This window comes from Ammospiza caudacuta, chromosome 6 (assembly GCF_027887145.1).
Source record: "Ammospiza caudacuta isolate bAmmCau1 chromosome 6, bAmmCau1.pri, whole genome shotgun sequence".
In the NCBI taxonomy this organism is placed as follows: Eukaryota; Metazoa; Chordata; class Aves; order Passeriformes; family Passerellidae; genus Ammospiza; species Ammospiza caudacuta.
In genome coordinates, this window is record NC_080598.1 from 12,278,457 (window position 1) to 12,289,380 (window position 10,924).

Genomic DNA, 10,924 nt, shown 5'->3' on the forward strand with positions numbered 1-10,924 from the left:
TTCCAAGAACTCATTTCCATGCATCCATTTCCTACTGAGTGTCCTCTGATGGCCCTGGATGATCATTCAGCGGGGTCTCTTGTGGTTGCATTCACTGAGTACTGTGATATTAAAGTTGACCCTGCCCTGAACTTTTCCTTTGGCCAGGGTCTCTTGCTTCTTTTTACAGAACTTGCCCTAAAAATACTGTGGACCTCCTTATCTGTTTCTACTCTGGCTCCAGCCACATTTATCAGACAGGGTCCACATCTTACATATTTTTATCTATTTGCCCAGTTAGTCTTTAAGGAACTTCAGAAGAGTTGAAAATGTTTTTTCTCTCTCCCTTATCAATCCCCTGAACACCAGCCCAAGACCCCTCCTCCTTCTCCCACCCCACCATTCCCACTGCCCTCCTCCCCTGCACATCTCACTCCTCCCCAATGAACCCTTCCCACTGCAGGGAGCTGCTCAGGAGCCACATGGTCCATCCCTGGATTCTCCAAGCACTGACTGCCCATCCACTCTGACCACAGCCGGGGGCCACATCCCACTGCCTGCCCAGCGTCCATCCATGGAGGTGACCACCGTGTCCCCATCTGCTGCCTCACCCACTGAAGGAGATGATCTGTGTGAGACAGATGTCACCAGCGTGGCCATACACAGTGTGACCCTGCTCATCTGCCTCTGTGGGCTGGCTGGCAATGGGGCTGTCATCGGCCTCCTCAGCCTGAGAAGCAGGAACGCTGGCATATTTGACCTGGCTCTTGTCGACTTCCTCTTCCTCCTCTTTGCGGTCCCCTCTGCCCTCCTCATCCTGGTGGAGGATGTGTCCTGCTCTCCTGTCATGCCCTTGATGTACATGAACTTTGTTTTCCAGCTCTCAGTTTTCTCCTCCTACTGGGTACTGTACCAGCTGTCAGCCGGCAGCAGTGTGCGATATATGCGGAACTTCTTTGAGCTCTGCTGCTGCTGTGACCCTCCTCTGCGCCTGTTGTGGGTGCTGATCGTTATCAGATACTGGGCCTTCTTTGCTGTCTTCACTATCATGCCCTCGGTGACATTCCTGTGCCCATCACACCAGCAGGAGCACTGCCGGGCAGCTCTCATCTCTGTGTACATCATCATCCTGCTCCTCTATGCTGCACCTCTGCTCGTTTCCAACGCTGTTGATTTCATTAAGGCCAAGTGGGGCTCCCAGCAGCAGCAGCCCAAGAGGCACGACATCATTATCTTCGTCATTGTGCTCTTGGCTCTCATCATCAGCCTCTGGAATTTCCTGCAGCAGCTCGGTTACATGGTTGTGCCCTCCCAGGTTGTTTTCCTGCTCGCCTGCATCAACAGCAGCGTCAAACCTTTCATCTACTTCTTGGTGGGGAGGTGCTGGAGGCCCTGCTCCATGGACTCCCTCCAGCTCTCCCTCCAGAGGGTCTTTGAGGGGCAGGAAATAAAAACTGCACGCAAAAATGATGCCACCAGGGACACGGGGGTGTGAGTCTGTTGAATCTTCCCACTGCACTGCTGAGTGACCCCAGGAGAGTGACTGAGGGATTCCTTGGGTCACCTCATTAATCAATACCTACAGGATCACCCTCCCTGTGGTGCTGTATTCCTGCAGGAGAAGGGAGTAGGAGCATTGCCTTGGGTGATTTCTGTGGGATGCTCTGCAGGGAGCACATTGCACCATGGCTTTCCTCCTCCCTCCTGGATCCACATGGCTCCAAGCAGTGCAGCTGGGCTCAGTGCTGTTCCCCAGCTCCATTCCCCATGCAATGACCCTCATGGCCTTGGCCCCAGGGAATGAACTCCATCTCCTTTGGCTCAGCAGATGAGTTCCATGGTGTTTTCAGGGAGCTCTTGCCTGCAAAGAATGGGGCACCTTAATCTCTGGGGACACACCCAGCACAGGGTGGTGGTGATTTCCTGAATCCTTGCAGGGCAGGAGAGGGGTTGGGATCACAGGGAGCATCCTTACCCTTCTGTCTTTCTCTTCTTTCTCTCTTTTTTTTTTTTTTTATTTAAGATTTTGAGTTTTTCTCATACGAGTACTGTGTTCACGCTGAGAGTTGTAATGCTGATCTGACCATTTGACCAATCTGACCATTGTGGGCAGTCGAAGCCCGAAGCACTGCACAAGCCCGGGGAAGGCGGGACGGAGGAGGAGCTGTGTTGAAAAAGCGGAATGTGTCTGAATGTGGGGGTTGGATTACCCGGGGGTGATTTACAAAGAGAGCACAAATCTTGTTTCTGTTTTGGGCCCGTTGCTTCTGTGTGCCTCTGGCCATGCCTCTGGCTGCGAGTGCGTACCGAGCACTGTTCCTTTTACCTTGTCCCTTGTTGTATTTTAATAAACTTTTGAAATTTTAAGAAGTGAGTTGTCGTTTTGTCACAACAAAGACCCCTTGATTCGTGGGGAAAATGAAAAACATGAAGATCAACAACCCCGAGGCTGTGGAACTCTGTGGAAGTCAAAGATGCAAAACCATTTCCAGCTGCCCTGTGACTGCACTGAGATTGTGAAACAACACCGGGACAGAGAGGGCACAGAGAGGAGCCAGCAGGATGGGAATGGGGAGCTCCTGGTGACCTGGGCACTTTCTCCTTCATGTCCCTGACCTGGCAGGAGCCGCTTTAGGACATGGATCCCAAAGGAGCAAGAGGGACCAGGAAGCGCCGCTGATCTGCACAGAGCCCTTTGCCTGCTGCTGCCCCACAGGGAACAGGTCAGTGGAATGTTTGCCTTCCTCCCTACCCCACCTTCCTCTCCTGCAGCAGCTGCTCTGTTCCTGACACCCTCTACCGGTGACTGCAGGGCCATCCCCAGGTCTCCTCTTCTCTGTGCTGTGCATCCCGTTTGCATCTTGACTCTGAAATCGGCTGAAATAAACTTTCTAACACAATGGGAAGCAGCATTATAAAGCAGGAATTCCTTACCTGCACAGAAGGATCTCTCCCTGATCTGTGTGCGGTGAGACTTTCTAACAGGGGTTTTATCCATCATAACCACACAGTCATTAAAGTGTGTCTATTATCTAATACATAAATATCACTTTCCTAGAACTCATTTCCAGACATAGGAACAGGGGAAGGAGCCAATGGAGTGTAACGGCTTTCGTGAAAGCTTCTTGTGTCACCCTAATTTAGGGGATTCCTCCCAGGGCCTCCACAACTCCCATTTTTTTATATTATTAAGACAGCTTCTCTGAAGGATTAACTGAATTAACACAAAATGACAAAAACAATCAAAACCGCGCATAAGACAATTTTCAAAATGCAAACTATTCTGAGTTCTCAATGTCCAAACAGATTTCCTGGAGTGTCTTAGAGCTGGCAGGAGGGAACGTGGGGTTTTCTTAGTACGGTTTATCAGGAAACTGAGTCAGGAGAAGGTTCCTTCAGCAGGGACTGGTTCTCTGCTACGTGTGATAGCGTTGCTGGCTGTAATTGGCTCTGTACAAGGCAGTGTAGGTGCTGGTGTGCCTGCTGGAAACTCCAAATAGAAATCATTAACTTTTCAGAAAAAGATGGTTACTTTAGGGGAGCTTTCCTTTCTTTCCCTCCCAATTACCCTCCCTCTGATATTACTAAGGAACTCTGGGGGAAGGGATTAGTTAAGGGAGGGTATGGAAAGGGGGGAAAGGTGGTAGGAATTTGTGGGAACATAAAAAAGGGGTAATAGGACAATGGAAAGGAAAAAGTGAGAGGGGGGCAGGGAGGCCACTGGACTTTACTAGCAGGGAGGAACTGGGGAAGGGTATTAGAAGAAGTGGGACTCATTGGACTGGAAGGTTCTTTCATTATCAACCTGGACTTTTGGATGCTGGACACCTCATTGGTGTTCTGTGTTCTTCTTCCTTTTAGGGTATTGCTGGGACTTGATGGTTGTTGGTTTGAGGTTCTATTTCCTTGGTAGGTGTGTGGAGGACTTCTATGATGTGGATAATATTTTGCAGGTTTGCAGTCTGATGCATGTTTACTACCTTGCACTGGAACTCCACCAGGTCCTGTCACATTGGCTGCTTGGGGGCCTTTTCTTCCTTGTATTATATTCCACGATTCCTCCATTTCCTGGACTGTGGAGGTATTTCACAGGCTTATTCTTTGTAGCAGTCTGATGAACAAACACATATTCTTTGTTATCTCTCCAGGTGATGAAACTGTATCTGTTTTTTAAACTGAACCATTTTACTGTCCCCAAAATGTTGATGGCAAGGACTTTTATACCTTTGCCAGTGGGTTTGTGTTTGTGTTGCTGGTGCTGGGTGTGGTGCTGGTGTGCTGCCATGTGGAGTTTGTCCTACTGCCAGTACCGGTGGCTGTGCTGGAGCTCAGCCCCCTCCTGGGTCTGTCTCAGATGGTGCCCAGGGACGCTGCCAGCGCGGGGCTCTCAAGGCAGCCACGGTGGGCAGGTGGTGGTGGTTTCACTGAGCCACTTGCTGCTTTTTCCCTGATGGGCCCTGATCTTTGTACTGCCCTGAGAGCAGGGTCAGACCCCAGGCCCCGAGAGAGTAAAACCTGGACTACCCTCCATGTGTGTGGGTGGGGGAAACTCCGAGCATCTCACCTCACAGCAGAATTAAACATCTGTGGATGCTGTGCAAAGGCCCTTTTTGCTTCTTTGCACTTCACTAGTAGCAATGCAGGATGCTACAAATGGTGCCCCACGTCGGGCGCCAGCTGATGCCAGCCACTGGAGCCTTTAGCTTGCTCTCTCAGGACACCCGCGGGCACGCCAAGGTGTATGGAACAGCTCCAGGATGAATTCACCAGGAGCTGAACCTCAGAGCTGGGGCTCTACAGCGGGATTAACTCTACCGGCATCAGGGAGAAAAGTAAAAGAGTCAAAGGATGCTCCCGGCCTGGTCTCCCAATAGTCCTTTAATGCAGAGATTCGGAAGGGAAAGAGGGAGAGAGCAGCTCTCTAGTGGTTTATAGCAGGCCAAAAACAGTGGGCAGGTACAAACAGCCAGCAAGGGGATAACCTCAGGGGAGGAGCAAGGGGAGAGGTTTACATCAGGCATAGATACATCTTAGGGGGAAACCAACTTGGAACATAGCGAGGGATTTGGAAGCAACCATTGTCAGAGAACCTGGATTATGAAACTGAAGGCTGGGGTAACCTCAGTGATTGTGTTCACTGAGTGCTGAGATATTAAAGGTGACCTTGCCTTGAACTTTTCCTTTGGCCTTCTTGTTACAACACTTGCCCTGACACCATTGCAGGCCTCCTTATCTGTTTCTACAATGGTTCCAGGCACATTTATCATCCTGTGTGATCCTGAGGAGCACACTGGAGCTGGGCTTTCCTCCTCCCTCCTGGGTCCTAGAACCCTGTGGCCAAGAGGAGCAGGGACTCTGCTGGAGTCCCTGGTGGAGCAGGGGAGGAGAAGGACTGTCAGGGAAAAAATCAGCCCTGGGTGGGTTCTGGGGTATCAGAGCAGGCTGGAGGGGTCAGGAGAGAGTCAGAGGGGGCTGGAGGAGGTCTGGATGCTGGCAAAGCCAGAGGAGAGCAGAGCCTGAAAGGCCAAGCTCAGAGTGGGGGAGCAGCTCCATCTGGGAAAGCTGTGGGATTTGATAGGATGGGGTGAGGATGGAGAGTGGGGTGGGAATGGGGTGCAGAGACTGGGAGAGGAGAGGAGAGGAGAGGAGAGGAGAGGAGAGGAGAGGAGAGGAGAGGAGAGGAGAGGAGAGGAGAGGAGAGGAGAGGAGAGGAGAGGAGAGGAGAGGAGAGGGACCACCTCAGATCGGCTTCATCAGGCCATAGGAAGGCTTTGGCAATGATCCCAGAGTTCTTCCTGGAACAGGAGTTACTTCTGAGAAATACCCAGCTGCCTCACCAGCACTGCCAGCATTCCAGAGCCACCAGCACCAACACCATCCTTCTGCTGCTGGAGGGACAATGACCCCACAGGGAAGAGAAACAAGAAATGGTACAAGTCTCTCAGGAGAGAGAAGGCAGTAGGAGAAAGTGACAGTCTGCAGAGAAGGAATGTTTCTCATCAGGAGGAAACAGGGAGGCATTTGCAAAATGTTTCATTTGGAGCTTTTGACAAAAGTCACTTCCTCTGTATGAAAAAAAACCACACGACCAAAAACTCAGAGGAAGTGACATTCTGATGTAGCCAAAGATGCAATTTCCCACTCCCCCCATGACTCCTGGTGAGCAACACCAGGACAGGGCACAGAGAGGAGCCAGAGGGACGGGAATGGGGAGCTCCTGGTGACCCGGGCACTTTCTCCTTCATGTCCCTGACCTGGCAGGAGCTGCTTTAAGACATGGATCCCAAAGGAGCAAGAGAGACCAGGAAGCGCCGCTGATCTGCACAGAGCCCTTTGCCTGCTGCTGCCCCACAGGGAACAGGTCAGTGGAATGTTTGCCTTCCTCCCTACCCCACCTTCCTCTCCTGCAGCAGCTGCTCTGTTCCTGACACCCTCTCCCGGTGACTGCAGGGCCCTCCCCAGGTCATCCATCCTCTGCTCTGCACTTCCTTTCTGCATCTCCTGCTGAACAGTCCAAGCACACTGCTTCCCTCTCACACCCCACCATTCCCACTGCCCTCCTCCCCTGCACATTTCACTCCTCCCCACTGAATCCTTCCCACTGCAGGGAGCTGCTGAGGAGCCACATGGTCCATCCCTGGATTCTCCAAGCACTGACTGCCCATCCACTCTGACCACGGCCAGGGGCCACATCCCAGTGCTTGACCAGTGTCCATCCATGGAGGTGACCACTGTGTCCCCATCTCCAGCCTCAACCACTCAAGGGGATGATGTCTGTGAGACAGATGTCACCAATGTGGCCATACACAGTGTGACACTGCTCATCTGCCTCTGTGGGCTGGCTGGGAACGGGGCTGTGCTCTGGCTCCTCAGCCTGAAAAAGAGTAATCGTTACTTCTTTTACACGGCTTTCATTGACTTCCTCTTCCTCTTCTTCACAGTCCCCTCTACCTTCCTCTTCCTGGTGGAGGACATGACCTGCTCCCCTATTGTGCCCTTTATGTACGTGAGTTTCCTTTTCCAGCTGTCAGTGGTCCCCTTCTACAGGGCACTGGTGTCTTGAAGGACTGCGCAGTCTATGTAAAAGCTCTGCAAGCTCTGCTGCAGCTGCCACCTTCCTGAGCACGTGATGTGTGTGGTGGGAAGTGTCCAATACTGGGCCTTCTTTGCTCTCTTTGCTGTCATTCCCACGGTGACATTCCTGTGCCCATCACACCAGCAGGAGCTCTGCTGGGCAGCTCTCATCTCCATGTACATCATCATCCTGCTCCTCTTTCTTGCACCGTGGTCACTTCCCACACAATCGTCCTCATGAGGGCCAAGTGGGGCTCCCAGCAGCAGCAGTCCGAGAGGCGCAACATCGTTATCCTCATCACTGTGCTCTTCACTCTCTTTCACAGCCTCTGGAATTTCCTGCAGCAGCTCGGTTACCTCACTGTGCCCTTCCAGGTTGTTTTCCTGCTTGCCTGCATCCACAGCAGCATCAAACCCTTCATCTACTTCTTGGCAGGGCAGTGCAGGAGGCCCTGCTCCATGGGGTCCCTCTGGCTCTCCCTCCAGAGGGTCTTTGAGCAGCAAAAAAAAAAAAAAACAAACGCAGAAATAAGTCTTGCACAGAAACAGCAGTCTGAGCCTGTTGATCCCTTCCACTGCTCTTCTGAAGGACCTTGGCACAAAGCCTGAGGGTTTCCTTCAGTCACCTGATGAATCACTATCCACAGGATCACCCTCCCCGTGGTGCTGTATTCCTGCAGCGGAAGGGAGCAGGAGCATTGCCTTGGGTGATTTTTGTGGGATGCTCTGCAGGGAGCACATTGCAGCATGGCTTTCCTCCTCCCTCCTGGATCCACATGGCTCCAAGCAGTGCAGCTGGGCTCTGTGCTGTTCCCCAGCTCCATTCCCCATGCAATGACCCCCATGCCCTCGGCCCCAGGGAATGAACTCCATCTCCTTTGGCTCAGCAGATGAGTATCCATGGTGTTTCCAGGGAGCTCTTGCCTGCAAAGAATGGGACACCTTAATCCCTGGGGACACACCCAGCACAGGGTGGCAGTGATTTCCCAAATCCCTGCAGGGCTGGTGCCTCTGGATGGCAGGAGAGGGGTTGGGATCACAGGGAGCATCCTTCCCCTTCTGTCCAGCAGAGCCAGCCCTGCATTCCCAGCTGGTGGGAAGGGACACCAGGTAGGGCTGCAGAGCTGGGGAGGGACAGCAACATTCCCTTATCCTTTCAGTGGGAATTTGTCACATTCTTGAATTTCAGAATTAAATCCTTCTGACAAAAGTGCAGTGATAGTGAACTCAATTGATCCTTTGTGCCTGTATCAGAAAGTACATGGAATATGGAAATTCCCATCACCAGATGCTTGGACCATTGAATTGCACAGAAATTAGGGGGTTCTGCTGCTCTTCTGCAGAATGGGGCCATCCATCCTCTGGTTCCCCAGCATCAGTGTCCAGGGAAGCCCTTGAGCACCTCCATCCTGAACCTGGCCACCCTCAGGAGGAGCTGCACAGCCACTCTGCACAGCAGCTCCAGCCACAGTCCAGCCTCTCCTGATCTTTGTCATTCAGAAACTACCCCTAAACTGTCAAGAATGGCTGGATGAACAGAGCCATGGGTCCCTGGAAATGTTGTACAAGCAAACCGCATATTAGCTTAGCATAAGTAGGCTTCACTTGACAGAACTAGGCCTTACACCATTGTAAGGAGTTTGCAAAGTATGCTGCATCATGCTGACAAGGTCAAGAGGGCAAGGACAGCAGCAAGAATGAAGAAGAAATCAGGTTTTGCAATATAGAAATAGAGAAGTAAAAGAGATGAGAATGAGGAAGAACACTGTGTTAGAAACCACCAAGTAGGAGGAGTATGTACACATAACCTTTTGCTTTAAACCAATGAACTAACGACGAATATGAATAATTACTGAAAACATATAAAAGTGCCGCAGTACTCCAAATAAACAGAAGCTTGCTTTAGCAATCATATTGATTGATTGCATGTGTTCCCTCACTGCCGTCACTAAACTAAGTTTGGATTTACAGTTTTTGTTTGTTTTCACAGTTCTAGTTACGGCCCAAGAATTCATTGCATAAACATCCAGGCCTCACTCAGGATCTGTCCCTGTTAAACAGTGTCCAAAATGGCTCATTTCGTTCTTTTATCCCATTCTAAAGCCTCTGGCTGGTCTGGGAGCAGGGCAGGTTCCTGTCTCATACCAGAGCCCTTCCTAAGGCACGTGCCTTCAATGCTTGGGATGATGTTGGCAGAACCAAGAGCTCCTGATTCCTCCTGGAAGAGACCTGGGCAGCAGCCACATCTCTTGCTCAGGGGGAAGTTGTCCCTCCTTTTCCCACTGCCTTTAATCCAGGGGAAGCCAACATGCCCCTGGTTCTGGAAAGGGAACTGAGAGTGAAAGCCGTGGGTGGTGAGTGAGGCTTTGGAGACACACGTGAGGTTAAACACCTAAAGAGCATTTATGCAAAGAGTTGTTAATAATTAACAGAAGAGGGAGACTTTTACATCTGAGAGGGTTTTTCTCTCCCATTATCCTGTCCATTGGAAAGCAGAAAGTTTCCATGGTGCAACCTCTTGTCCATGGAAGAACAGCTCAGCCAGGGGATTTCTCCCAAGGTAAGAGCAGGAGGATCATGATCCTCCAATGTACTTTTCTACTTCCAAGCACCTTCCTTGTGTGCAGTGTCATCCAGGCCTCTCCCTACCTGAGCTTTCATTTTCCATAGAACCTTAGATTGGTATTGGTGGGAAGAATTGTTAAAGACCAAACTTCTCCACCTCACAAGATAGCGCACAGCCCCAGATCTTGAATGCTTGCTGGAGAAAACCTTCCAGGGGCCATGCCAAATACTTCCTCACTCACCTCTGCAACAACGCTCAGAGTGAAGCCTCCACAATGTATTCCCATGTGACAGGAGCTGCTGCAGATGGATAGGATTCAACAAGGAATTGTTCTGCACTGCTGTGCCAAGATTTTTTATCCATCTACTTGCTGGTTTGAAGCAGACAAACCAAGAAAAACCAATGGGAAAAGCTCTCAGCTGGGGTCACATAATTTTAAAGTTCCACAGGGTGAGGAAGCCCATTTCTGAGACAGAGAAAGCTCAGACCTGGTGAATAGAAAATAGTCAAAGCAGAGATTTCAAAGCAAGAGGTTTCCTTGGTGTCCCTTCCCACAACTGAAGGCTTGGAATGAGATGATTTCTAAGGTTCCTTCAAACCCAAACCATTGCATGAGGATTCCTCACGTCATCCAGCAACCACCACAGGCAGGAGTTCCCCTGCTGCACACAGCACCAGCCTGATAGAGCTCAAGGAGCATTTGGACAATGCTCTCAGACATAGGATGGGATTGTTGAGATGTCCTGAGCAGGGCCAGGAGCTCAACTCCATGAACCTTGTGGCTACGTTCCAACTCTGGAGATTTTATGGTTCTATTTTATGCTGACTATCTTTCATGATGATTCCACTGTGCTGTCCCTATGCCCTGGCTCTGGCACATCCTCAAAAGACCTGTGGAAGGCAACACTACCAGACGGGGTGAGTTCCTTTGCACAGCTCCCAGCCAGGAAGTCAATCAGAGGGAGGGCACTGCTGCTGGCCAAGGAGCCAGAGCACAGCCCCATTCCCACCATCCCACACAGGCACAGCAGCAGCAGCAGCAGCGGGACAGGCACTTTGCTCCACTGCCTGCTCTCACACTGGCTCCAGCTGTCGTGGCTCTCCTCATTCCAGCTCCCCTGGGATGCCTTCCCACCGGGCTGGCTCCAGCAGGCAGGGCTGGCTCCCTCCGTGCCAGGGGACAAAGTGCTCATGGTGACACCTCTGCTGCTTCTCCTGCCCTCACACAGCTGCAGGGGTGACAAACAGACACACCAGAGCAACGCTGCTGTCCCCCAAACGTGGCTTTTCCCATCTTTTCCCACC

At 51.4% G+C, this 10,924-nt stretch overlaps 1 protein-coding gene and 1 pseudogene across 1 annotated transcript; both read left to right on the top strand.

Moving 5' to 3' along the window:
• LOC131558865 (mas-related G-protein coupled receptor member H-like) lies at positions 1-8,124 on the top strand. Its single transcript, XM_058806926.1, has 2 exons — positions 1-1,811; positions 7,949-8,124. The coding sequence occupies exon 1, from the start codon at positions 554-556 to the stop codon at positions 1,472-1,474; it is 921 nt and encodes a 306-aa protein (XP_058662909.1). The 5' UTR covers positions 1-553; the 3' UTR covers positions 1,475-1,811; positions 7,949-8,124.
• Positions 6,698-7,662, top strand: LOC131558789 (mas-related G-protein coupled receptor member H-like; annotated as a pseudogene).
• Positions 8,125-10,924: the final 2,800 nt, after the last annotated feature.

Bases quoted from the DNA above. Each gene is read 5' to 3' on its own strand.
- LOC131558865 (XM_058806926.1), top strand. From the start codon at position 554: ATGGAGGTGACCACCGTGTCCCCATCTGCTGCCTCACCCACTGAAGGA.